This window comes from Equus przewalskii, chromosome 15 (assembly GCF_037783145.1).
Source record: "Equus przewalskii isolate Varuska chromosome 15, EquPr2, whole genome shotgun sequence".
In the NCBI taxonomy this organism is placed as follows: Eukaryota; Metazoa; Chordata; class Mammalia; order Perissodactyla; family Equidae; genus Equus; species Equus przewalskii.
Window position 1 is genome coordinate 38,234,425 of NC_091845.1, and position 27,474 is coordinate 38,261,898.

The 27,474-nt window shown below is 55.8% G+C and overlaps 1 protein-coding gene across 7 annotated transcripts; it reads left to right on the plus strand.

Moving 5' to 3' along the window:
* Positions 1-2: 2 nt before the first annotated feature.
* On the plus strand, positions 3-10,016 carry C15H3orf18 (chromosome 15 C3orf18 homolog). Of its 7 annotated transcripts, none has more exons than XM_070577103.1 (6): positions 3-1,474; positions 3,096-3,483; positions 3,966-4,052; positions 6,462-6,487; positions 7,016-7,163; positions 8,429-10,016. In XM_070577103.1, the coding sequence occupies exons 2-6, from the start codon at positions 3,250-3,252 to the stop codon at positions 8,507-8,509; spliced, it is 576 nt and encodes a 191-aa protein (XP_070433204.1). In that variant the 5' UTR covers positions 3-1,474; positions 3,096-3,249; the 3' UTR covers positions 8,510-10,016. The 7 variants fall into 7 exon arrangements, with proteins under 7 accessions (XP_070433204.1, XP_070433208.1, XP_008530996.1 ...); XM_070577108.1 differs by having other exon boundaries at positions 1,189-1,474; positions 3,231-3,483; XM_070577104.1 differs by having other exon boundaries at positions 1,227-1,474; positions 3,220-3,483.
* Positions 10,017-27,474: the final 17,458 nt, after the last annotated feature.

A 27,474-nucleotide genomic window follows, 5' to 3' on the forward strand; every position in this document is an offset into this window, starting at 1 on the left:
CGAGGCGGTGTGTAACCAACCCGAACCGAGACCTGTCATCAGCCGGCCCTGGGTTCCACTGTTGAGGCGAGACGCCCAGGGGCGTGACCTAACAGAACCTGCGAGCTGGTAGAGCTGCACGTGGGCGGGTCCCAGTGTTGGGGGTGGGTACCAATTTGGGGGCGGGACCCAGTATCCAAGACCTGGCTGAGGGAGAGTCCCGAGCTGCGCTGAGTGCGGGCGGGGACAGGTGGCGACTGGACCTCAGCGTCGCTCTTGACTCTAGCTTGCCTTTTAGGATTTGGAGCAGGGAGCTCGAAACCGGACGTAGGAAACTAGGGTTTGAATGCTGACTTTGTTGACAACTCGTCGCGAGGCTTTGTCCAGGTGCCTGGCCCTCGATGGGCCTCAGTTGCTCCTTCTATAAAATTCATGGCAGAATCCCTCAAAGTGTGGCCTGCCAACGCCCCCTGCCCCCAGAATCTATTGTTAACTAGATCACTGATAACTAAACTACTATTAAACATGCAGTTTCCCGGACTCCATTCCAGACCTGAGGCCCTGCGGGGATTTGTGTTTCTAACAACGTTCTCCAGTAATCCCCATGAACTCCTTTGAAAACCTGAGGATTAGATGGTATCTGAAGGCCCCTCCCCTCAGACGATCTCGCCCTGGATCGAGGCTGTGAGGCGTATATGTAGACTTGCCTGAGTTGGGGTGCCCAATAATACGACTCCAATAATAATACCATCCCGCTCCCAACTTCTCTGAAGATGCCCCATTTCTAGTCCGGGGTGGGTATCATTATCACGAGCCCATCTGAGCAGGGAACCGAAACCCAGGGAGAGAACGCATCTTGCTCTAGATCACAAAGCCAGTAGAAGGTAGAGCCAGAGTTCAAAGCAGGCCTGAGGACTCCCAGTCCAGTGCTCTCCCCAAGCCTCGCGCGTCCGCCTGCATTATGGGAGGGCGAGTGTCCTGGCGGAGGTGGAGCCCCTGCCGGCCGGGGGCCCGAGTTCTGCCCAGGAAGGGGCTGGCCACCCACGGTCCACTGCCCTACTCCGGCACAGGACCCGGGGAGTGAGGGGTGGTCGCCGAGAACTGCGACCTGGCTCCCGGCTCCTGCTGGGGACGGGACCAGATCCGAGCGACAGGCGAGCGGGCCAATGCCGGGCGGGTTCTGGGCCTGACAACCAATCGGAGGCCGGGGCCAAGGAGCGCGCAGCGAGGAGGGGCGCTGGAACGTCGCGGACCCGCCGTGGGTCCCTGCCCTGCCTGCCCCGGCCCAAGGTGGCACAGCAGGTGCTCGCAGCTGCGGGCGGTGGGCCGTAGCGAGGCCCAGCCCGCGGATTGGAGCAGACAGAGAGGGCGGTCCTCTGGTTGGACCCGCCACCCCTCATCCTGGGGCCTGGGGGTTACCCCTCGCCCCGGCCTCCTGCCGGTCACCACCACCCCTAGCCTCTCCGGCTGAGCTCCGCGCCCCAGAGAGGATTAAGTAAGTGCTGAGGTCGCCGCTTCTGTGCAAGAATGGAGAAATCACAGTCGCGGAACCGGGATGGGGATTGGGGCAGGGAGGACTGAGAAACCCGGTGGAGAACGGAATGCGGGTTCTCAGAGGTCGTTCCGACCCCTTTCACCCTGGCTTCCTTCTCTTGCTGTTTGAATCCTGAGACAGTCCCGGACAGTGATGAGCAGGGCCTTTTCTCTCCTCTGGATGGAGGAGTAAACTGAGCCCCAGAGCAAGAGTTAAGGGGCTGCCCCAAGGTCACGCCTGGGGTCAGTGGCAGAGCCAAGAAAGAATCTGGGACTCCTGGTGTTCCCAGACTAGCTGGAGGGAGAGGGCAGAGAGGGATGAGCCTCTCCCATCCCATGTCCCTCTGTCACGCTTGCCCCTTCCTAAGGGGCCGTCATGGGTGTGTGCACACCTCACACATACCCATGCACCTGCACAGGGAGGGACCCCACATATACCCACGAGCTAGCACAAGGAGGTATGTGTGCAGCATGAGCTGTGTATCCCTCCTCTCCCTAGGCTTGCCATTCTGCAGCTTGGCTGGGGCCCCTTCCCATCCTGCCTTACCCGGGCCCTCTGGCCTGGGAAGACCTAAGCCACATCCTGGGCTGGATATATCTCCCATATTCTGCTCCTGAGGGAGGAGGGAAGGGGAGGAGAAGCATGTCAGAGTTCCATCCCTGATGGCGTTCCATCCCTGCCTCAGAAGATATGCTTCTCTTGCTTTTCTCCTTGTCCCTGGCAGCCCCTAGCTCTCCTATAGGGGGTCCAATGACCCCAAGAGCCTGCAGAGAAGCCTTGCCAGAGGAACTCACTTTAACCTCCCTCTCCTTCCTGTCTTCTGGTCTCTCCGCACCTGTCCCCACCCCCACTCCAAGCACAGCCTGGACCACACAGCGGGCTGGGTCCAGGGGCTTGGTGGCTCCCCCTTTCCTAACTGGGTTGGACAAGAGGGAAGATCTGACATTTATTGGGTGCTTACTGTGGGCAGAGGCTATGCTGAGCTATGTCTTTTCTGGGGACTGGTTCATCCTGACATTTCAGTGACGCTATGACCCTGTGAGGGAGGCATTCTTAATATCCCCACCTTGGACTCAGGAGAACTGAGACATAGAGTTGGAGACACTTGCCTAGGGTCATCCAGTTAAGTGGCTGAGCTGGAATTCAAAGATAGGCCTGTCTGCCCCTTGGGCCAGTGTTTCCCTCCAGAAAAGGAAAAAGCTGCAGTATTTTTTTCCCCCGGGCAGGAGGTGAGGGCTATGGGGGGCAGGGAGTGAAGAGGGGAGGAGCGTGGGGAGTAGGGGGTGGAGGTGGGGTATTACACAGGGAAGAAACTTTTTCTTTCTAACCTCCCCACTGCCTTTCATATCTTCCAAGTCTGTTCACTATGATCATCCTACCCACAAAGAGGGAGCAGGGCTTCATTTTTGTGTTCCTAAATCCACATGGGAACCATGGATATGTAAAGCACATGTCTTGATGTTCCCTGAACTTGCCCTTGCCCTCGAACTTTTATTTCCCCAGTGCCTTCAGAACTTAGGGAGACTTCATCTCGCAACCAAGTCCCATCCTCAGGCTCATGTTTTTATTCTTTCCTTTCTAGCACCCACGGAGGCAGGGAGTTCCCTTTATCCAAGGAGGTGGCTGCCAGCATGGGTGGTGGGGGCCACAGGCTGGAACACTCCTGATGTCAGAAGTGACTGGGCAGGCTGACTGACCACAAGCAGTCTCTCAGCAGGGGCCGTCTCAGAGGCAGCATGAACTCCAGGATTCCGTCTGCTAGGGGCTGGTTCAGCAGCCGCCCACCCACCTTGGAGCCTGCCCTGGAGCCTGCCACAGATGGGCCAGCCTCTGAGACCACCACCCTCAGCCCAGAAGCCACCAGCTTTAATGACACCAGAATCCCTAATGTGGCTGGTGGCTCGGCCGGCGTGGGCACAATGCTTCTGTCCTTTGGGATCATCACAGTGATTGGCCTGGCTGTGGCCATGGTGAGAGCTGGGGCAGGCTGGGGCTGGCCCAGATGGCCCTCAGTTGGAGGAAGGTAGTCAGTGTTTAGAAATTAGAGATTCTAATCAGAAGACAATTGTCTGTTAATGATAGTGCAATCTTCCCCTCCCCCAGGGATTTGTGCATTGGGGCCCAGAGACCAAAGAGGCTGCCTCTGACTGGAAGAACCAGAGAAGGTGCTGAGGAATACATGGCATTTTGAGCTGGGCCATGAAGGTCACAGAGGAGTTGGGGAGGAGGGTGTTCCAGGTGGGGGGTTCTGATGGGCAGAAGTTTAGAGCAGATAGGAGGTTCTGTGAGCAGCAGGCAGACAGTGAGGTGAGTGAGTGTGGGATGCAATAAGAGTAGAGGCCAGAAGGTGATTGGGATAGATCGTGGGCTGCAGAGTCTGGGTGGGATGCTCCGGACATGGCAGGCTGCTGGCAGTGTTCATTCCTTTATTTACTTGGCAATTATTTACTAGGCACCTGCCCTGGATCAAGCCTTTGGGACCACAGGAACTAGGGAGAGAAGCTCCTGCCCTGTGGTTCTCTCAGGGAGTGGGAGACAGGTAAAACCAAGGGTGCCCAGAGAAGCCCATGAAGACTGGGTTGGGGAATTGGGCAGGGGGCCTTTCTAGGCTCGGCAGTCAGGGACAACTGAGGAGGCAACATTAGAGCTGAGACCTCAAGGTGCAGGCCTGGCTTCAGTGTCATGAGAAGGGGCAGAGTTGGGCAGATATCAGGATGGAGGTGAGCTGGGGTGAGAGCTGCACCATCCCGATGGTGGATATGATGCTTCCAGATCTGGTGTCTGCCCCTGAAGATACAGGCTTTCCCCCTAAGATGATACTTGGACACTCAAAATGTCACTGAGGGATCACTGGAGATCATGCAGGCTGAGACCAGGAAGGGTAGGGGTGCATCTGAGGTCCCCCAGTGGGCCTGGCAATGGTGGCATCCTGCCTACTGCCCCTCACAGGCTCTGATGGCTGGCCTTAGGCTCAAAAGCATGTTGCTCTGACAAATAGGGGTATGGATGTTCCCTCCATGGCCTGGCTGGAGTTGTTGTTAAACCGAGGTCGCCATATGGGCCCTGCAGTTTCCAGATTGCTGCCAGGGAACAACTGCTGGCCAGCAGACAGGGCCAAGATGCAACACGCAGAGTGAGGCTGGGGCCTCAGCAGTCTCCTGGGTAGGGGGTGAGGCAGAACGCCAGTGTTTCCCCTGCAGCAGTTAAGCAGACCAAGACATCCTAAACTCAGGTGCAAAGCAGGGCCTAGAATCTGCCCTTGTAACTCTTGGTGAAAGATTTTGTCCCAGGAACTTGAGGGACTGCCTTACTCTTTGTTCTAGAGGAAGATTTGAAGGGCCAGGGTGGACGGCCTTGTCAAAAGAAGAGAGGCAGGGAGTTAAAGAGGCAAAGGCAGTGGAGGGCAGGAAACAGCTCCTGGGTACCAGGGGACAGGTCCAGAGATGTTTTCTGAGTGCTGCTTCCTCTCACCTCATGCCAACCATGAGCCAGGTCATGCTGGGTACAAGGAGGAAAAATCAATACCAAGCTGTGTGCCTCACACAGGAGGAGCATGGAGGGCTTCCTGGAGGAGATGGGGCTGCAGCTGAATGGTGAGGGGTAGGGAAGATTTGAAAAGGAAGGTATGTGTGTGGGGGAGGTGTAAATAGTTGGGGCAGAGGGGGGCAGCAGAGGCAAGGCGTAGAGATTGGATAAAGGTTCTGGCCTCTCTTGAAGATCCTTCTGTACCACCGGGCCAAGGGCAGGGAGGAGGGTTTGGGGCAGGGCTGAGAGGCGAGGGAGTACAGGGTGCTGGGCTGGAGCCACTGGTTCAGAGTGGGTAGGGGCCAGGCAAGAAACCTGAAGCTCCTGTTGTATCATCCCACACAAAGAAGAGCAAGGGGCACTGCCCACATGTGACCCCTTGGAGGGGATTGGGGAGCAAGGGGTACCTCAGTTTCTTTCCAGGGCTTTGGGGTCCCTCAGAAGTGAGCAACAGAAGGAGCTCTGAGTCAGGCTGGAAACCAAACCAAATTCAAGCTGTGAGTGGGCCTGAAAGGGTGTGGGAACCACAGAAGGTTTGGGACAGACTCTAGGGATGTGGCTTTCCCCCAGACAAAAGTGGTCATGCTCCTGGTAGTCAGAAACCTCCAGTTTAAGGAAGAGCGAGATGGTGGCAGAGGTCCCTAGAGTCCCTGCCAGGTGGTCACCTGAGTCTCACCCTCTTCCTCCCTCCCCTCAGTGCTTTGTAGCCAGATTTCCTGCTCCAGCCCAGAGCTCCTGGGCTTTGGATGTATCTCAGACTGCCTAGGCCTTTATCTTCAAGTCGGTACAATGGGGGTTAGGATCCAGGGGCCTTCCTAGGTTCCTCCAGCTTCAAGGTTCTGGAGTTAGGTCTGGGCTGATGCCCAGGGCCTCAGGCCCTCCTCTCCAGCCCCTGTCCACTGAGGGCCATCAGCCTCCCATGGAAGCCCTAGGAACCCAACCCAGAGCCTTGCATAGTCACTGCCCTGCAGAGTCTGGCCACTGCCTGTCCCTGTTCTTTTTGCCAATACATGACTTTGGGCCTGGAGAGAGTTGAGAGGAGGGGGTGTGCCGAAGACTTCCCCTCTCCCTTCAGTCCTGAGGAGCCCCAGGTAGGTGCTGAGTTCCTGGGGCTACAAGCAGTATTGGCAGAGATGGGGCCCACCAGCCCCCCGGCAAGGCCTGACTGTGTGGTTTTCCTATGCTGAGCTCCTCGAGGGCAGGCCTGCTCCCCACCTCTGAGTCTAGGCACTGTCAGTATCTAATAAACATCAAAGGGAGGCACAAATGAAGGATGTATGTGTTTCTGGGGTGAGGTTCCTGAGGACTTGGGGAGCCACAGTTCTCCTGTTTATTAGCCTCAGAAAGTCCCCTGTTCTGGGGGACTGCTGGGTTAAACAGAGCCTCCTTTCCTGGCCATTTGATGCTGCTCATTCTCTTGCAGGTTTTGTACATCAGGAAGAAGAAGAGGTAACTCCCCAGCTGCCACTCCAAACTCCAGCCCATGGACAGTCCCAGGGATGCTGGTGGGAAAGGACAGTCCCCCACCATCAGGGCCCCCTCCCTGGTCAGGGCCTCTTCTGCCCACTCTGGGTTGGGGATGACCACTTTCCCTTGGGGAGGGCTGAGCCACACTTGCCCCATTGCCCTGAGCTAACTGCCACCAACTTCCCTCCCCCAACCCAGGCCTCTTGGGGGCTGTGGATCACACAAGACCCTAGTCTAGGCAGTCCCCGTGCACCCTACGGACAACAGCTCTGTGGCTCATGGGCCCTTCTGGTCCCAGGAGTGCATAACTATCCCTCGCAGGCCACTCATCTGAGAGGTCAAGCTGGTACTATGGGTATGAAAATGTCTTTTATTTAATCCCAAGGGAAATCTTAGGACCCTAAACATGTTTGTGTGCTGTGGCTCAGCTGGTCAGCAGGCAGGGCCTGGAGGGCTGGTGGGAGGGGAAGGGGCTTCCCTGTCCCCAGCAGCCTCTGCCCCTACCCCCAGGCTTGAGAAGCTACGCCACCAGCTCATGCCCATGTACAACTTTGACCCCACGGAGGAACAAGATGAACTGGAGCAGGAGCTGCTGGAATACGGGCGGGACGCTGCCTCTGTGCAGGCTGCTGCCTCCGCGCAGGCCACACAGGGCAAGGTGGGCATGAGCAGGCTCCCCACCCAGCCTGCAGCCTGCTCAGGACTCTCCCACCCCCACCCTCCCTCCTTTCTCATACAGCTTTGCAGCAGCTGCCATGTGGTCAGGTGACAGCTGTCGGGTATATGGGTTTTGTCAGGTTTGTTTAGAAATTGGTAGAATTTCTCCATGGCCAGCCACGGACTCACTGCACAAGGCTAGGCTGGGGCAGCCCTGGGGTCCAGCCTGGCTGTGCCCAGATAGCCTGGTGATCTTGGAAACCCCATTGGCCTCTCTGAGCCTCAGTCTTCTCATCTACAAATGAAAATCCTAAATCTTGCCCTATGTGCCCCCATGTACTGGCTAGGAAAGCAGGAGAGGACTGATGGGAGAGATTGTTGGGGGCTGAGACCCTGGGTTCCTCTGCTGCCTGAGGGTCCCTGGTCCTGAATGGGTTGAGATTGGGGTCAGACTCTGGGGCAGTGGTATCTCAGAGTAGACTGGTGGGCTCCTAGTAACTGACAGATCCCTGGCAGGTGGAGACCCCAGTCAGACTGGCCTCCTATGTCCAAAGGGTCAAGTACCTGTGTGGTCATCTTGCCAGAGCCACTGGGCTGCCTGGCCACCTGCCACCAGTCCCCAAAATCCTCAAGGGCCAGAGCATGAGGAGGCCTGGTGTTCCCAGACCCATAAAGCCCCTTTACATACCTCCTTGCCCTGACCCCACAGGTTGTTGCGGGGTCTGGCCCTTCCAGAGACAGATTTGGGAGACTGGATTCAGAAAGAGTCCAGGCTGGGAGTCTGGAGACCCCCAGTTTTGCCACCAAGTTCTGTGTAACTTGGATCAGGACGTGTTTCCCCCTTGGGATATTCGGGAAACTGGGCTGAGAACTTTGGTCCATCCAGCCCATGGGACTACTGACCATTTGACAGTAGTTTCCTATGTACCTCCCTTGTGCCAGCCCTGTGCTGGGGCTTGGGGGTGCAGAAGTGAGCCCCCTCTGCTGGAGAGAGTGGTGTATGCATAATTAATCTAGCCTCTGGGCCCACAGGGTAAGTACTGCAGCCACCTGAGGTGGCAGGGTAAGCCAGGGATGGCTGTGGGGGGAGGAACCTTGGGGCCAGGTCATATTTCTAGGCTGAGCTTGCAGGGAGGGCATTCCAGGCAGAAGGTGTAGCTTGTGCCAAGCACAAGCAGACACCAGGAAGCAAGGGAGGAGGTGACTGGGCCAGGGAGTGCATGGCCTTTGTCAAGGTCCCTGAAGCCCCTGACTGTCTCTCTGCAGACCACTCTCCCCTCTCAAGGCCCACTGCAGAGGCCCAGCCGGCTGGTGTTCACTGATGTAGCCAATGCCATCCATGCATGAGTGGCCTTGGAACAGGCCTGGACCTCTGATGAAGACACCTGCCACAGTGCCCACAGAGCTGCCCACTCCGTGATTGTTAAGACCTACTCTCAGGACCTGCAGTGCCAAGGCCCCAGCTGTTCCGAGGACCCACCTGCTGACTCTCCAGGCTATAAGAGAGGCCCTTGGCCAGGCTGGGCATGTGGCCAGTGATGATCCCTGATCTGAGGGCCCTGGCATGGAGGGCATCCCTTATGTCAGGGAGGTTGAGAGTCACTGCTGGCTTCTTTGTGTCCTGCCCAGACCCCTCACATCAGGGTCTGCTCCTCTAATGTAGAGGAAATGTGTGGAGAAATTTGGAATCTAGAGCCTCCTCTGGGATGGGGAGAGGCAACCACCCAGGTCTTGGGGACAGGGTGTGGTGGCACCCTGGGAGAGGCCCAGGGATGGAGCTAAAACTGCCCAGTGGGCAAGGATGCCAGGAGGAGGGCTGCTTGTACCCAAGATCCATCCATATTCCAGAGGGCCCATGAGGTCTCCCAGCCACCCCTCCCTGGCAGCCAGCTGTTAGCTGGACCCAAGCTAGGCTGGGAGCCGAGGGGGAAGAGGGGGAACTGGTGTGGAGGGATGCAGTGCCCAGACCTGCAGAAAGGCCTCATGCATGTGCATGAATGTGCCCACTTGCCCGTGTGGGCCTGTCCCAGCACAGTGGCCAGGATGGAGACCCTCTGCATTGGCTTTACCCTCCAAATCGACCCCCACCCCATGGTATGTGGAGGAGCATCAGGGTAGCCACCTTTTCTGCCTTTGATGTTCAGGGACGGAAAGGAGAAGGACGCAAAGGCAAGGCTTCTGCTGCCCACCACATCTCTTCTCTGGGCTCTGAAAGCCAGGGAACCTGCTTCTGAAAACGGTTCCCTGTCCTGGCGTATATTGGAGATCTGGGGTTGGGGGAGAAGCTATTGGTCTGAGGGCAGTAGTCACAGGCTGTGGGCCAGCAGAGGATGTTCTGACTACCTGAAACGGGGTGGGGATGACCCCTTGGGAAACAGCTAAAAAGTCTAGTCTGTTTTTTGATCACCCAGCCCACCCACCTGTTGTCTACCCACGCCACGCCCCTCAGGAATTCTACCAGTCTAGGGGATCTGGGAAAGGCATTGGGCCAAGCCAGACCCCAAAAGCTGGGCACTTTTTCTATGCTGGGCATGCATGCGCACATGAGCATGCACAGAAGCATGCCCCTATGCCCAGCCTCACCACCTTCTCGGTCCTCCGCTGGTTGGAGGGGACACGGGGGCGGCATGTACAAATCTTCTGTTGGGCAAATACCACGTGTCAGGATGTGAGGGCCTAGGAGGCCCACATGGGGAAGATTCTGGATTTATTCCCTCCTCTAGATGCTATAAATATGTTAGCACTTGAGCCAAGTGGAGGGCTGTGGGTAATTTAGAATGCACAGAAGCTGTAATTTAACTCACAGCATCTCCATGTGAAAGCATTAAAGATGTAATTAAGATGTTTACACGAAGAGAGTGTGAGCCTGTGACACTTGGGGTGTGAAACCCCAGGAGTAGCAGGATGGGTGAGGGGCTCTGGGGGGCAGGGGATAGTCACTTGGATCCCAGCTATGAGGTGGCAGCCCAGTTGGTTTCCCTTGATCTTTCTGATGAAATGCCTCTGGTCCTGAGTTCAAGGCTGCTCTGGAGCCTTGCATCTTAACTGTGGAATGGGGTCACAATGCCTGCCATCCCCTTGGGTGGTGAAACCAAGTGGACAGGACCTTGTGGGACCAGAGGAGGGAGAGAGCATGATCCCTAAGGGCCAGGGGGAGGTATGGCACCTCAGGACCCAAAGGAGCTGGGTCTGAAACAAAAGGGAACAAAATAATGTGGTCTTTCCCAGAACACAAGGACACACGGGATGGGTAGGGTGGGAAGCCATAAGGGTTATGTGTGTGGAACCCACCTGCAGGGTTCAGAAGGGTTTGGAGGAAAATGACACTAGGGTGACCAACTGTCCTGGTTTTCTCACAACTGCCCAATTTTAGAACTGAAAGTTCCACAAACCAGGACTCTAAGTGACATCCAGACCCTCCCCTAGAAAGCTGAGCCTTCAGGCAAGCATAAATGGAAACAAGGAGGGAGTGAGCCCCCCAGTTCCATGGTGGAGGGCTGGGCTGGAGGTGGGAGCTGTGGGACAGGGCCTTGGGTAAGGATGAGAGCCCCAAGCACCCCATGGGCCACCCACACGTGTGTGTCTAACCACACCCACGGTTAGATAGCCGGGCCTGTCAGCAACAATCCTGGTCTTGGGGAGGGGTCTCCTTCCCTTAACGGACTGGCGGAAGGGTTTCTGAGGGTATGGAGGGAGAGGAGAAAGGGAGCATGGGCTGTGTGCCCCCATGCTGTTGGATACCCCTTCAGCCCAAGAATGTGGAAGCTGCAGAAGACCCAATGTTTGAGGGGCCCTAAAAAACCAGGGCCTGCAGAGTAAGGTTGGCACCCAGGGACCAGGGCTGGGGCTGGGGGCTCCAGGAGGACCCCTGTCCCCATTCTCTCCCACTGCCTGCCCCATGTTCCTTTCCCTGAGGGTGGGCTTGGCTAGGTGATGGACAGCAGGCAGCTTTCTATGGTGATGGGGACCGCTTCTTCATCTCTTGTCGCCTCACAGTCACCTCCTCTTCCCTCCCACCCACCTTCTGTTTTCTAGCTCTCTTTCCCAGTCCTGGAGGAAACCCAAATTCCCCACAAGTTCCCAGGTCTTCCACAGAGTGTGGGATCAATAAATACTGGGGTAAAAGGTTCTGGTTGACACGTCCTCCTGTGACTGTGGACCTGGCAGGCTGACCAGGCCTCTCCTCACTGCCCTCAGCCAGGCAGAGGGAGAGCCACAGAGCTGCTGCCATTATGGCCCCTGAAATGACTGTTAGAGGGAGCCCTTGGGAAATGCCCCCTACCTGACACAGACACACAGGGATAAGGGAAACCCCTCCTTATGAATAGTGACCCAGGCTTCAGGGCAGAAGCTGCTGCGGTTTGCAGTGGGTGGTGTCAGGGTGGATGTGGATGGGCACCTTCAGAGGAGGCCATCCTCTAGTTTAATATGGTGAAGTGTCACCTTTGAGTCGAAGTGAATAGAATAATCCCGTTGCCTGGCTGCAGGCAGACACCAGGGACACCTTCAGAATGTAAAGGAAAGTCCTTGTGGGGGCGAGCCCAGAAACTCCAGTAAAGCAGTCTGATCTTGCTGTGGATTCCTTCCAGAAACATCACCGAGCCCCAACGTGGGCCCAGCACCACAGTCCTATCAGTGAACCAACCTAGTCTCTGCATCTCCATTTGAGATGGGAGAAGACAGATGTCAAATAGGAAAAAAGGTTGAGTGTGTGTACGTGTGTGTGTTATACACACACATACACACCATATGTCTATATCTTTATATCTATATCTATATGAAAAGGAAGGCAGGAACAGGGGCCGGGTGTGCCTGGGGGTGTTTGGGGGCTGGGGCAGACACCTCCTCCCTGTCTTGTCCAGTTGCACCCATAGCAGGCCTCAGTGTGGAGGGCCTTGGCTGAGGATGTCTGAGGGAACCCCAGGAGCTGCTGGTCCGGCATCCCCATCCCACCTGGCTTCTGAGGGCTCGGGATAGAGGGTAGCTGCAGGCAGGGGCATCTATGGCCATGCAGAGGACACTCTTGAAAGGCCAGAGATGCTGAGAAATGAACAAGAAGTGTGTGAGCATCAGGTGTATGGAGACCCCTCAGGTGGGGTGGAGCAGGGTGAGACGAGGATGCCATCCCACCTGGGCCCGGGTCTGCCTTTGGCACCTCTCTCACCCCCACCTCAGAGTCCCTTGGCAGGGGTCCCCGTCCCCCACCCCACATCCTGGGAGCTTCGGTTCTGCAAGTGGAAGATCAGGGCAGGTGTCTGTTCTCCCCAGGGGGCAGACCCCCCCTACACACCCAGACCTGCGAGAGCTAGAGGAAGGACAGCAAGTCTGCAGGAGGAGGAACAGGAAGCAGGGGTGGTCTCCTCCATCGCAGAGAAAACCCCAGGTCTAGAGCCCTCATCTCAGGAGGGGGTCTGTGTGGGGAGCAGAGGGGAGGTGGGGCTGAAATCTGTCTGGGAAGGGGATTTTCTTTTCCCAGCCACTGTCCCGGGGAATGTGGTCTGTGTCAGAGATCTTCCATGCTGGGCAGGGGAGGAGGCCCTGCTTCTCAGATTTCCCTTCAGCTTTGAGGGGCTCCCTTCTCTCTCAGGGTTCAACTTGGAAGGTGACTCCCTGGGTGCCTGGTTGGATCCACGAATGTGGTAAGCTGAGGGTTCCTTTGTGGGTCGGGTGTCAGGGAAAGGAGGGAGGCCCAGAGCTTCTCTCAGCTCGGGACTCACACGCATTATCTCTGATGCCCTCAGTGGCTAGGGAAGGTGGGCTGTCTCACTCCCATTTCATAAGTGAGGACCTTGAGACTGAGAGCAAGGGGAAAGCAGCCCAGGACTCCATGTACAGCCGGTGAAGGGCACATCAGGGCCGGGCTTTGAACCTGGTACAACCTGGGCCCAGGTCTCACAGCTCATGTGGCCTGGGCAGGCCTTGACATGGAGTCTCTCAGGAAAGCAACACTGCCTGCACCCACCAGGGTGGCCCAAGTTGCTCCAAGACCCCACCTTCCTGGTCTCTGGCCTCCCTTTAGCCTGGCAGGAGGCTGGGCATGTCCCTAAGCTCCCTGCACCTAGGCATCTCAGGGAAAGGGCCACAGATTCAGCTCAGCTTTCCAAGGCCAGGGCTAGGACTGGGTCACTTCTGAGCTTCCATGGCAGCCTGGATCCTAGCCCTGTATCCTCCAGGTGTGTGTGTAGGGGGTTGAATGGGAGGGCCCACAGCTTTGCCTGCCAGCCCTCTGTTCTGATGTGCAATTGCTGGATGCCAGCATCTCCCACCTGGGGCTGCCAAAGTTCCACAGATCACTGCCAAGGAGCACCCAGTCTGCCAATCTCTCACACCACTAGTCCAGCTCCTGCCGTCCTAGAAGGCTTCGTGGATGAATGTGCCCACCTGCTGGCCCCTCTCCTGTGTCTCCCAGTGACATCCAGGCTGAGGCCCAGCCAGTCCCCTCAGCGTCTTTTACACCCAGCTGCCCCCGGGGTCTGGGCTGGGAGAGTGTAGAGAGGGGACAACAGCAGATGTCTTGGCCCTTACAGCTGACGGGCCTCCTGTCCCTCTGTCCACTGGTCAAACAGGAGAGGAGGGATGTATTCACCCTGGCCATTCCCACCCAGCCAGCCCTTAGTGCACTTCTGTTGGAGGCCTGGAGGCCTAGGTTAAGAGGAGTAGGCACTCCCTTGCTGGGGTGCAGCAGGAGATAAAGGAGCTCAGGGTAATAACAATGCCCATAATACTAATAGTAATAATAATGACATGTGATTTATTGAACTCATGCCATGTGCCAGACACAGTGGACCAGCTCGTTGAGGGAAGGCCAGGTCAGTCTTCCCCACTGTCAGTTGCAATGCCGTTCACCTCACAGGTATGCACAGCTGGACAGTGGCCAGAAGGGGACTTGGAAATGGGCATTGGGCTACCTCAAGGGCCAGAATCCAGTCTTAATAACAGTTACCCTTGAGTGGCGCCATCCTGGCACAATCTCATTTTATTCCCAGTGTCATTCACAAGGGCATACCGTCACCCATCTTACGGAGGAAGAGATCCAGCACTCAGAGAGTGGGGTCATCAGGCTCTGAGCCAGGGGCTCGATTCTTCTCCTACACCATTCCGGAAAGGAGTCTCAGATAAGCCCCAGAAACAGGAGGATGCTGGGGCCCAAAAGGGCACCCAGCAGGCACTGCCCACCTGGCTGCCCAATCTGCCTTCCGGCCTCCAATGCTGGCCTGTGCTGCCACCTGCTGGCAGCTACAGAAACTTCAGGTGGCCCTCCTGTGCCCACCCTCAGCCAAATCACCTGTCTGGTGGTTCCCCAGGTTTTCTTCTGGCTCCATCCTGGGATCTTTCTCCTGCACTCAGTCTCTCCCCCATGTGGCATGGAGAGCAGCCTTCATACCACAGGCCCTCCCGTGGGGGCTCACCTATTAGAGCCAGGAGTAAGCTAGGGTGAATAGGGGCCTAGGGTTCAAAAAGTAAGGAGCCACTTACTCAGGTGCTGACACTGCACTTGTGCCAACATGAGCACGAGTGCCTCCTTCAGCTTGTGCCCTGGGGTGCCTTACTCACCTCATCTTAGTCCTGGCCCTGCTGCGCAGGCCCCACTCAGTCAGGGCCCTGCAGGCAGACATTGAACCCCCCACCCCACCCGACTCCCACGCCAGCAGGTTGGAGACCCCAGCCAAGCAATGAGCATGTGGGCCCTGGTGGAGATCCTCAAGATGCTCTTTACCCAGAGAAGGTTAAGAACACCAGATCATGAGAGACATAAGGGACTTAGCAACGACTCGATAATGGGTCAATAATGTGACGCTGAAGCCCAGGGTGAAGGAGGAGGGCAGAATTCCTGCTGTAAATCCCTGTAGGTTGGTCAGACCCGGAGACTGTGGTGTGAACCTCCTGAGGCACTCACAGGCAGCATCAGAGCCCATTTAATCTCCCAGCAACCCCAGAGCGTGAGCACCACTTGTGCCCTCATATTACAGATGAAGAAACTGAGGCACAGAACAATAAGGTTGCTTAGCGTGCAGCAGGCCCTGGATTTGACCCCAGGTGAGTTAACCCCAGAGTTTACACTCAAGACTCCCAAAGAAGGAAAGAATGTTCTCTGAAGACAGAGCTGTCCTCTCCTCTCACCACTCATTCATTCTCTTCAGATGTTCCCAACTCTTCCACACCAGGCCCTCAGCTGACTCTGGAGCTGAGGGGCACTCAGATCAGGCTGGCCTTGGAAGAGTCCCACCCGGCGTGAGAGCCAGAACAGCAACACTGACGACAGCAACACACCCCTCACTGGGAGGTGACAAGAGACACAGGTGAGGTGACAGGAGAATTCAGAGGGGGAATCATCACTTCTGACTGGGCGCAAGGCTTTCATTGTGCTGGGCCTTGTGGCTGGGTTTAGACACAAGGTAATGGGGACATTTCAGGCTAGGCAGGGGACAAGACGTAAGGGATGATGGGCTTCCTCAGGGCCAGGACTCTAACAGTGGAGATCTTACCCGGTGACCTCGCAAACATGGAGTGCCTATGCTGCACTAGGCCAGCCCCGCGTGCCACACCCATGCTGCCTCTCTACTGAGTACTCACCTTATCTTCCAGGCTGTTGCTGGGGGTGGGGTGGGGTGGGGATCTGCGTTGTGAGAATCACCAGGCCAATGGTGCTGCTGAATGACTCCCCCAGAGAGACCACACCAATCTCCACTCCTTCCAGAGGGACCCAAGAGGCTTGTTCTCACGCCCAAGAGGTGATCTCCCCAAGCTTGAGTGGGTGGAGTGGAGGCAATTTCCCTTGGTGGAGGGAGGCAAGGGAGCTCTGTTTGGAGCACTGCCTGATATGACCACCAGGTGGCGGTGCAGGCCCAGATTATGGGGTGAGGGCGTGAGGCCACGGGGTGGGGTTGGTGCCCTGAGTGAAATTTGGCCTTGAGGTCTTTTTCAGTAATCCAGGAGGCTGAGTGGCTGGTGCACAGAAGCTGTTTCCTTCCCACCTGCTGGGAGCAGGTCTGGACCGGGGCTGGGTCAGGGAGACTGATCAAGGCTGGGGCCTGAGCCTCCAGAATGGAGCGGGCTGCATAGTAGGTAATCCGGGCTACTCATGAGTGGAGAATTGATAAATGGATCTTCCCTCATGGAGATTAAATGAGTTAATATATTAAAATCACGTGAAGAGTCTTCAATAAATGTGTGCAGTTACTTGTACTTTTATTATGGAGGTTGGTTCTTCCCAGTGCATGGACAGGGCCCCAGAGCCCCCACCCATCTTGAGCTCGAGGGGTCTAAGCCGTGGGCCCCACCCTAGGATCTGCACAGCCTCTCCCAACTGGGGATGAAAACCGAACTCCAAGGCTTCACCATTCAACGCAGTAGCCTTTGTTGACATTTGGGGACAAGTGAGGTCTGTACCAAGCCCTGAGGGTGGCAAAAGGACCAGGCCTCCCCACACTCACCAGGCAGCTTCCATAGGGAGGAGACGGAGCCAACCTTCTCCTGTCCCTGACGAGGCTGGCCGGCTGGCAGGTTCAGCTGGCTGGAGGTTGGGCAGGGGTGAGGCTCGGGGGCCCTTTTGGTGGTCATGGCCCAAGCTCACAGCATCTACAGATCCCTCGCTACTGGGACTTTCTCACCGCCACCGATGCCCAGCCTGGGACCTCCACTGTACATACCTCTCTCATCTTTACCTCAAATCCTAGCTCCTTTCAGTGCCCACCAGGGCATCACACAGAAAGAAGATAAACGTCTCTCCCTTCCCCCTACCATGGAGGCTTCTTTCCACTAAGCTTTCATGAGATCCATCAACTGTCCCACCTGCAGCCAAGTTTCAGTGAGGCTGAGTGACTTGTCTTAGGTCACACAGGATTTGAACCCAGCTCTGTGGGACTCAGGCCAGATTCTGAATGGGTCTGTTTCATCCCTGCATCCCTCATGGCGTTCCAGCTTCCGTCCTGGACTCTGGGTAGGTTCATGGGTGTGTCACCGAGAGGCCCCCTCCTTTTAGTTCCTGCATCCCCATCAGTGAACACGTGAGATGGGGCATTTGCTGCCTGTGGCAGCAAAGCTCCATGGCCAGGGAGGGCAGGAGCTGCACCATCTCCTCCCCATACATCATCTCCAACAAGGCAGATAGCAGGAAACGAGCAGCTCCTGCAAAGTGATTCCTCGTGATCAAGTGCACAGGCGGCCTGACTCCGAGGAGGTGGTGGTGCAACTGGCCCCAGACCCTCTTTCAGCTGTCAGGAGGAGGTGTGACTAATGGCAGGTCAGCTCTGCCTTCCAGCATCGGTGCCGGTGCCAGTGCCAGTTGTCCCAGAGACCCCTGCCCAAGGACCCTGTGACAATTAGACTTACCTCAATGCCCCTTGCTGCATGAATGAGCTGGTATGAATCCCAGGTCAGCCACCATGCCACCTGAGGCAAGTCCCTGAAACTCTTGCCTCAATTTCTTCATCTGCAAAGTGGGGCCAGTCCTCCCCACTTGATAGAATTGAGAGTCCATATTTGTAGACGGGCTAGAGCAGTGTCCGACACATAGGAAACGCTAGGTAAGTATTTGCTAAATAAATATCACACTAAAGAGCCAAATGGTGGCCTGGAGGTACAGGGTCTTCTCAGGAGCAGGAGCCTCTGAGCTCCATATAGGCTCAGCCTTCCGGCAGCCCTGGGGTCACAGGGGCTGCAGGCCCACCTGGTTCAGGTCACACCTCCTGGCTTGGCCTCTGGTCTTACCCCCCAAACCCTCCTGAGTGGCCCAAGTTCTAAAGTTGTCTCTGCCCAGCAATGAATGTGTCTCTACCAAGTCCCCCAGTGCCAGGTACAGGCAGGGCCATAGGGCAGTCCCCTGCTCCAAACCTGGCCTGAGTTGGGGCCTCCTGGAAATACAGCCCAGACTCTGGGAAGGATGAGTAGGAGCAGCTGGGGCAGGTGACAAGTCTAGGGCAGGGCCTGAGCTCGGGGGTCAGAGAGCCCCTGACCTAACTCCAACTGGCCACCTTGAGTATTCTTTCACTGGAAGGATAGGGTCCCTCACGTTCCTGACAGTTCCTGAGAACCAGCAGATGGCAGAGGCTACTTGGTGGCCTCCCCAATCACTCCTAATACAAGAGCCACAGACAGGTTAGGGCCCAGGAGTTCTGCAGTCCACAGGCTGCAGGGGAGAGGCTGGCCCTTTGCTCCATCTTGTTCTCTGTCTGGCTCTGGGATGCCCACTGCCTTCCCAATCCCCAGGCCAGAAACTGAGGCCTTCCCCCAGCCTGCAGCCCCAAAGGCCAGTCACCTCCCTCCCCCCAAGTCTTACAAGCATGCCTACACAGACCACCTGGTGATCTTTTCCTGGGCCTCCCAGCCACCCAAACAGGGCTTCCAGCCATGCCCCACTTGCCACTGGCCCCATGGCTCCTCTGTCTTCCACTCACAGGCCTGCAAGTCTTCCACTGAACCCTGGAACCCCCAAGTCTGGCCTCCAAGGCCCTCAGTCTGCTACCTCCCATCCTGCCCAAGTCACCTGTTCAGATTGCAGCCAGTCTCCCACCTCTGCCCTCTCACCCTATGCCTGGGCCAGGGCTATACCCCACCCTGCCCCTGGCTGGGCCTTGCCCCTGGTGGGCAGCATCCTCCCTCCCTGGCAGCTCTCTGGCAATTACCCCAGTGATTCATTTGGTAATTAATTTGGTAATTAATCACGCTCCGGCTGCTCAGGACGCTTCTCTTCGGATGGTCTGGCCTGGAATGTAGATCTGCTCAACTTTACTTTTCCTGGGGAAGGAGGCTGAGCCCTGGAGGCTGGAGGAATGGAATCTACTCTGAAATCCATTGCCTGGTCTCTCCCAGGCCCTGTCAGGCACATAGGGGCTGCTCTTAAAAGTGGCCAGGATGAGATTTAGCTGAAAGAGAGAGAGAGACCCAAGTTGTGCCTCTGGGGAGGTCTCAAGGGTGCCCTAGGATGCTCTTTAGCACCGCTTCTCAGCCCGTCTTCAGCCACGGGGATCTCACTACCCCAGGAGCAGCCCCCTGCCCAGCTCAGCCTTCACTCCTCCTCTGGGCTCCTAGGGGAGCTCAACAAGGGATGCTGAGGTTCTATGTGCTGGGCACTGGTGGAGAGCCACAGTCCTGGGCCTCAGCGAGCTCCCAGCCTCTCGAAGCCTCCAGACAGACCAACGCCCCCATCTGACCGGAGAAAAAGGTGACCTCCTGACAGAGGTACCATTGCAGACGGGCTTTGATCAGAAGCAGGATTTGGCGGCCGAGGAGAAACCCTGTCCTGGTGCCTGGTGGGGTTTGGGGCAGCTCCAATCCAGGTGGCCCTGACCTTGCTGTGGGCCCCAGGGGGGCTAGTCACCAGATGTATGCCCTGCAGGTATAGCTACCAGATGCTTACCAGGATGGGGTCCCTGTGGAGCCAGCCCTGTGGCATTGATTGAAATGCCCCCCTGCCAATTAGGATTTTTTAAAGAAATGTATAATGATTCCTAATTGGCACCCTCATTAGGTGCCAATTAAACACTTAAGCATTTCTTACAAGTTTAACACATTAATAAGGCAGCTCATTACGTGGTAACGAGATTTATTTCTCATATTTATTATATTGTTTCACCACGGCTGACAGCAGTTATTTTTAAAAACACAGCTTCTTACTGATTGCACACAGCCCCTTCCTACAGCCAGGCCTTCCAGGGCTCTCCCCTGAGCCTTAGTCTCCAGTCCCTTGGGTCCTCACTGGCTTCTTTTAGTCCAGCCTCCCAGAGATGAGTCAAGCAGGACAGCTTCTTCCCAAAGTCCAGGAGGACCAGAGCTGGGCCCTGCAACAGGACAGTCTCTGAAGGGTTCCAGAGGCCAAGAGCCCTGTGGAACCTCTGTCCATTTAGCCAAACTTCACATCCCAGGAGCGCTAGCAGAGTGCAAGGGAGGAGTGCTCCCTGCTTTCAGCCCTTGGTAAAGTCCAGCCTGGGGGCAGGCACTAAAATGGAAGGCTGACACTGTGAGGGCAGGAACACAGCAGCCAGAAGAGGACAAGGAGGTCCTTTGAGGCTGTCCCCTGAGACGGGAGGAGGGTTATAAGCAGAGGGAACTATGCTGAGACCAGGAGCCTGGGAGAGGTTTGGATACCTAGAGAATAGGCAGCCAGCAGGAGCAGACCCTCAAAAGCCGTGGTAAAGCCTCGTGGTCCATGATGGGGATCCGGCTTCTATCCAGAGGGGAATGTGGAGCCACAGAGTGTTTTGAACAGGGAGGGATGTGACCAGATCTCTGTTTAGAAAAAGAAAGAGAAGGATGGACTGAGAGGGACCAAGGGAATAAACACGACGTCCCCCTCCTGCCTGCTAAACTCCTGGGGGGCTCCCATTGGCCAGACTCAATACCAGAGAGCAGAGCCAGGTGGATGCCGCCTACAATGCTCAACTTGGTGGGACAGGGTAGGGGAGATGGGGGTTGAGAGGTCTGGAGGTACCAGCAGTATTCCAGAACACTTATCCTCCTTTCAAAGACCATGAGGTTAGCATCCTATACACATACTACCCCTTGCTCTTATATCACTGCATGTGGCACTACCTCACCTTCATCCGTTTTAATAGCTGCATAGTATGTATGGTGAGGATGCCCCACATTTACTCACCGGGCTCCTCAGGGTAGGCTGTTTCCAGTTGATTACTCTCAGAAACATCACCCAGTGAACACCCTGGGGCATAATTTGTGAGTGAGCTTATAACATATGTGTGGGTTTATCTGTAGGATAAATTCCTAGAAGTGAGGAGTGCTAAGTCAAAGGATCTGTGCATTTTTAATTTTGACAGATATTGCCAAATTGCTTTCATGGAGCTTACACAATTATGCTCTAACAAGCAACTACAAGTTTCTGCTTCCCCATGCTCACCTCGAATGTGCACGGACCTTTCCCGGCTTTGCCTATTTAATCTGCATTTCTCTTAGAGGAATGAGGTTGAGCTTGGTTTCAGTGGTTGAATCTTTTGGATTTCCCTTCATGTGAACTATATGTTCCACTCCTTTGCCCATTTTTCAGTGGGATTGTTGGTCTTTTCCTTCTAAACTTATAGAGGCCTGTTATATATTATGAAATTTGTAATTTTTTTCCTCAGCTTGTTGTTAGTCTTTAGACTTTGATTTTTATGTAATCCAATGTATACATTTTTTCTCTTGTGGCTTTTCTGGTTTTTGTTATACTCAGAAAAGGCCGTATCAAAGTAAACCAGTACAGAAATCCCTTTGTTTTCTTCTAGGATTTGTTCTTCATTCTTTAGTCCCTCCAGCTTTGATCCAACTGGAATTTGGTGTTTGTTTTAAGATGTGAGGTAGGGGTCAAAGATAATTTTTTCTCCCCAGATTATCATCCAGTGATTTCGACACCATATCTTCTTGGAGGTTATTCTTTCTTTTTTTGTTTGTTTGTTTGTTTGTTTGTTTTAGGAAGATTAGCCCTGAGCTAACTTCTGCCAATCCTCCTCTTTTTGCTGAGGAAGACTGGCCCTGAGCTAACATACATGTCCATCTTCCTCTACTTTATATGTGGGATGCCTACCACAGCATGGCATGCCAAGTGGTGCCATGTCTGCACCTGGGATCCGAACTGGCAAACCTCAGGCCTCTGAAGCGCAACGTGTGCACTTAACCACTGTGCCACCGGGCTGGCCCCTTGGAGGTTATTCTTGACTGAATTATTGAGACTTTGGGAAATGTACCAACGGAGCAACATCATGTCCTAGGGTTTGGTGGGTGGAAAGGGGCAAATCACGTCATGAGACTAGGCCCATAGGATGGAGTGGCAAGACAGTGGCAACCTGGAGGTTGAGAAAAGGGGTGGAATGCCCACATGAGGGGCTGCCTTTGATCTTTTCATTGGACTCCGGGAACAGTCATTTTTGGTACCCAGTTTTAGCTTTGCCTGCCATGCCGTAACTCCTTCAGTAGAGTTTGTAACCTTGACATAACCTTGATACAGGCAGTGTAGTGGGGAATTGAGGGGTAGCAGAAAGGGAAATCTGTTCCTCCCTAAGAACCCTCTGCTGGGACCAGTTGGCCAAAGCCTCCCGTCATTCTGCAGCAGCGAGGGAGGTTATTACAACACAGTGGGCGACTGCACAGTGCTGAGGAGAGCCTCATGGGACTCACTTCAGGTCCCGCAAAGAGAGAACCAGCTGCATTCATGAGTAAAGCAAGGACAGGACAGGCAGAACTTGGCTGGGCTGTACCCACCTCCCTGCTCCCCTTTCTCCCTGCTCTCCCTTCTCCCTGCTCTCCTCCTGGCTCCCACTCCTCCCCCTCTTCTCTGCCATCAAGAGCCATTAGCTGTGGCTCTGGATGTCGAGGACCTGGAGGCCATTGGTCCTCTATTTAATACAGTGAAGACCAGACAGCCCATCTCCGATGCTAGATCTGCCCTGAAGGCATCCTGAAAGGTTCTGGTGGGCACATGTCTGATGGTACCTGGGATGGTGCTGAACCAAAGCAAGTGAAGGCCCAGGTTCCCAGCCAAGATGTTAGTGGGGGTTGGGGGAGTGCATATCCTCTTCCCCTGTGCCTCTCCCCTAACCCTGAGGAGAGTCCTTCCACCTCCTTCTGGAAATTGGAATAGCAGATGCTTTGCCTCTTTCAACCACCAGGTGGCAACAGTGGAAGTCATATTCTGCCTCACTCCATCCTTGGGAGCTGCGGACTTGACCTCCAAAGAGACTCTGAGGTTATCTGGTGGCTCTGGATCACCAAGGAGCTGAGGAAAGATGAGGCCACACCCCGCCAAGGCACAGGACCCCCATCCATCTCAGATGAATGGGAGACCTGTGGCCCTACTCTTTTCCCAGCACGACCCATGCAGGGACTGCGTGGGGCAGTAGCTAGGTGGGAGGAACAGAGACTGGGGGCTCCTGGGGTGGATCTCAGGAGCTTGGCTACACGAGACACCCACAGCCATGGCTCAACATAGCCCACTGATTCTCAGAATGTAACCAGAGAGGACTCTTCCTGGAGCCCAAGGACACTGGGAGGGTAGAGGGAAAGAAAGAGGGAGGGGCAGGTGGGAAGAGGAGCCAGGACTGGTGGGTGAGGTTTCACTGGCCCATTCCTGGTCTCCTACCCAGGTTCAGCACCGGGTTGGTATTAAAGACTCTGGCATTGCCCCTCCAAAGGCTGAGGCTGAACTGGGCCCCCTCCTCTCCATGGATGGCGGTGCCCTGGAGGGTTTATAGATTCTCCCAGCATCTCATCCCCCACTGCCTTGTCCCCCTCCCCAAGCCCTGCATCACTCAGCCTGCACCAGCCTCCTTGTCATCTGCTACAGCTCCAGACATCTCTCGTTTATCTCCATCATGTTGGGGGCGGAGGTGCCAGACTTGGAGCCAACCTCCATATGCACCCTCTTTGGGCTCCAGCCACAGGGCTTAGCCCAGGCAGGGCTCAAGGAACCTAATTTCTGGGTGTGTAGGCTCCTTGGAGGTCCTGGGTTCAAAGCCTTAAGCTTTTACATGGAACCCCCAGGGATGGGCAGCCCATTGCCCTGGCAACTGTCTTCTTGCTCCTGGTCCATGAACAGGGCCTGCCTTACCTGGCCCTGAGTGGCTCTGGGGACCTCTGGGCACTCATGGACCAGCAAGGAAAGCAGCTGGGACCTTGGCCCCTAGGACTTGGTGAGGTGATGTCTTCTTTGGGCTCCCAGTGCCTGGGGGAGACAGTTGATAAACAGATGGACCAATAAAAAAGATATTTTTTGGCTCTGAAGGAAACACACCAGGGCTGTATGGAAATAAAAACTGGAGGAGGACAGCTTCAGATGGGTGCTCAAGGAGGGGAAGGCATCTAAAGCCCTGGGCCAACACCTGAGTGTCAAGAGTTGCTAGCCATGAAGGCGCCTGGGGCAGGAGAGTTCCAGATGGAAAAACAATACCAAAAGCAGAGGTCCAGTGACTTGTTGGAGAAACAGCGGGAGGCCAGTGTGACAGGACGAGAGTGGCATGAGCAAGGCGATGCCAGGGCAGAGGGAAGGGCCTGGCCTCCCTGAGTGCAGAGGGGTTTATAGCAGGCTAGAGAGGACACCAGGGGTAGGCATGGGAATGAATGAACAAATGAACAGACGAATGAGGCCTGGGATCAGGCCCCTCCAGTGGCCCAACCCTTGCCCTAAGGTCTTTGTGAGGAGGGTCTTTGTCCACTTGACAAACATGCCCAGGAAAACCCACTGCTTCCTGCCCTGGCGGGGCTTGGCCCACTGGGCAGTAGAGGGCCCCACGGGGCCTCAGCTTCCACACCTGCTATAGGGAGGGTCCAGCCCCTCCCCTACCCCATACTCTCAGCCCTTGTGGAGGTGGTCTGAGAAGACCGCGGCCAGCTGAGTTCCTGCTACCCAGAGAGATCCATTGCAGAAGGCCTCCCTGACTTCTTGGCACAGCCCTGAGTCATCTATCAGGCCCAAGGCTGCCTTACCCAGCCCTGACCCCTACCCCTGGACAGGGACCATTTATCTCCATCAGCTGCTCCCAGCAGCTAGGCTCTCAGCCAACAGGTCCTATTTCCATCCCATGGGGCTGATGCTGGGCAGCCCTTCTCTGACTCTCAATCTCATCAGTTGGACTCTCCCAGGAAGGAGGCCACCTCAGGCAATTCCCTGCACAGTTCTGGGCCCATTCCCACCAAACCTGAGGGACTCAGCTTTTAATAGTTCAGGAGTACACACCAGACATGTGTGAGTGCCCATCACATGCCCACATGTGTTGGGTACTGGGTACAGCACGGTAAACAAGGTCAGCATCCCACCTCCACCCACACAGATCTGTGTTCCCCTGGCCAGGAGGGACTTGGTTCCCAGGCCCAGCCCCATGACCAGGGCAAACTCAGGGAGTCTCAGGCCTGAACTCCTCCAGCTTGGGGCCTGGGACTTCCACAAGGGACTTGCCTCACTCTGCTTTGGGAGGCGAGGACAGGAGTGTTCTCAGAATCTAGCCCTGAGAGTGTCAATGTGCCATACAGGGCTCTCCCCTCACGTGCCATCTGGTCCCTGCCTGACTGGTATGGGCATGTCCTCACCTGCCCCAGGTGAGAGTCCACAGGCACCAAGCTGAGTGTGGGAATCCAAAAGACGGTGCGTGGCCATGAGTGTGTGAGGACATAGCACACGTGTGAAGGGTAGCCAAGTTCTACCAGGGCAGGGAGAGTTCCTGTTGCCTCCATGGGCCGGAACACATGCCTGCCAGAGTATGAGCATGCCAGGTTGTCGTGTGGGGGATGGGCCATAGCCATGAGTTGTCTTCTTTGATTGGAGGAGGGCCCTGGGCCCTGGGGCTCTTCCATGCTGCCTTGTCCCTCCTGGCCCTGCCCGGGTCCAGAGGCCTGGGCCTGCTTTGATAGTTCACTGGGCAGCCAAGGTGGAGTGGAGGCGGGGGCTTTTTTCATTGCTCCCCAAGGACACAGGGGTCCCCTGAAAAGGGATCTCTCTTCTCTCTCTTCCCTTCTTGTTAGGGTGCCCTCCCTTCTTCCTGAGTTTCCACCCACAGGCCCAGGACAGGTCCTTGGAGCCCCTAATCCCTGCGCTCCCATCAGCGCAGCGTCTTTCTCCCCAACCTTATCTGTCTCCTGCAGCCATCGCTGACTCCCCTGCGGCCAGCCTCCCCCTCCCTCCAGCCTCTCTGCAGGTCAGGTTGGTATGTCCTCCTCCCTCCCCTCCCCTCACTCTCCTCCCTTCACCTTCCCCCTCCTTCCGTCTCACCTCCCCTTCCCTCCCCCTCAGCCTCCTCCCTCTCCCTATTTTCTCTTGCCTTTTACCCTCTCCTCTTGCTCCCCCTCTTTCTCCTCCTTCTCCCCCACCCCATGCCCTCCCTTAGAGAAAGAAAGGAGTTGGGGGGCTGTGGCCAGCGGCCACTATACTCACTCATCCAAGGTCAGCCTTTGAGGGCAGCTGAACAAAGACCCCTTTGGCCGCTTTCCTCCAAAGGGGAAGAAGAGCTAATGACACCCCACAAAGAGGCCCCTGGAGGCTGTTTTACAGTGGAGATAAGAGGGCCTAGAAATGGGCAGCACATTACCAGATGCAAATGTGAGCTGTGACCTGGAAGGATTTGCATCCTACCCCCAGCAGCCTAAACATGCTCCCTGCAATCTGGAGTCTAATCCTTGGGAAATCCTCAGGAGGGAGCTTTGTCCTCCAGTTCCAGAAAGAATACCATGCATGCTGCAGCACTTGGGGCCACCATGTGTCTTCCTTTCCTGGCCTCAGGGCTTCAGTCTTCCCCTCTGTATCAAAGGTATGGGGTGTCAGCCAGCCCAGTTGATGACCTGACCCAGGGTCAATTCCTGCCTCAGTCACTTCCTACCTGTGAGCTCCCTAGCAAGTCACCTAAACTCTCAAAGTCTCACTTTTCCTATCTATAAAATGGGGTCATGAGGCTTGCCTCTGCCATAGGGCATGTGAGGACCTCAGGAGTTGCCTGGCTCTCAGTCATTGCCCATAGGAGGCAAGACCAGAGAGGATCATGGCTGAATGCGGCCGGATGAACCTAGGTTAGCAGTGGACAGAAAGGACAATGAGGCCCACTCCCTCCCGACCCAGGCTCCTGCCCGGCCCAGAGAAGAGATGCAACTGGGATATATCCCTCACCTTGCAAAAACTGCCAAGGAACATGAGAGAGGGTCAAGCAGACCCGATGTGACTTGGGAAGGGCATTCCCTGAGGAGCTCATTCTGTGAGAGGAGGGGAATGGAGGTGTGCGGGCTGAGGATGACCAGGATTGTGATCAGGACCAAATGCAACAGCGATGTGAAATCGCCAGCACACAGTAGTGCTTGTGAGAGCTCATCTTCCTGTGAGTCCTGCCTCCTCCAGAAGTGTCCTCCCTGCCACACCCGCCCCCTTCTCCAGTGCCTAGGACAAGCTCAGGGCAACTCAGAAGCCAGGTGCTGCCCAGGTCAGCGCTGAGAGCGAAGGGGAGAGATGGTGTGTGGATGGGAGGCCTGGCCGGGACCTGACCACCTGTAGAGGGGCACTCAGAGTGTCTAACCTGGGGACTCTCCCAGAGTGACTGATGCCTACACAGACACACAGACAGATTGATGGACAGAGATGGAGAGCCTCCCCTTCTGTGTCCAGGGACACCTCGAGGAGGTATGGCTGGAGTGGTCCGCTGAGGCATGGTCATGAAGGCCTTGAATGCCAAGCCCAGGAGAGAAGGTAAGAACATCTGTTGGCTGCAGCTGGAAGCACAGTAAGCTGGTATGGGTGTGTGTGAGGGAGACAACGGTGTGTGTGTGTGTGATGGGGTATGTGTGTATGTGTGTTGTGTGATGATGTGTGTGTGTGTGATGATGGTGTGTATGTGTGTGTGTGAGTTTGCATA

Coding starts and splice junctions, on each gene's coding strand:
- C15H3orf18 (XM_070577103.1), top strand. CDS start 3,250: ATGAACTCCAGGATTCCGTCTGCTAGGGGCTGGTTCAGCAGCCGCCCA. Junction 4,053..6,461: donor TCTCAGGGAGTGGGAGACAG/GTAAAACCAAGG, acceptor ATTCTCTTGCAG/GTTTTGTACATCAGGAAGAA. Junction 7,164..8,428: donor CGCAGGCCACACAGGGCAAG/GTGGGCATGAGC, acceptor GTCTCTCTGCAG/ACCACTCTCCCCTCTCAAGG.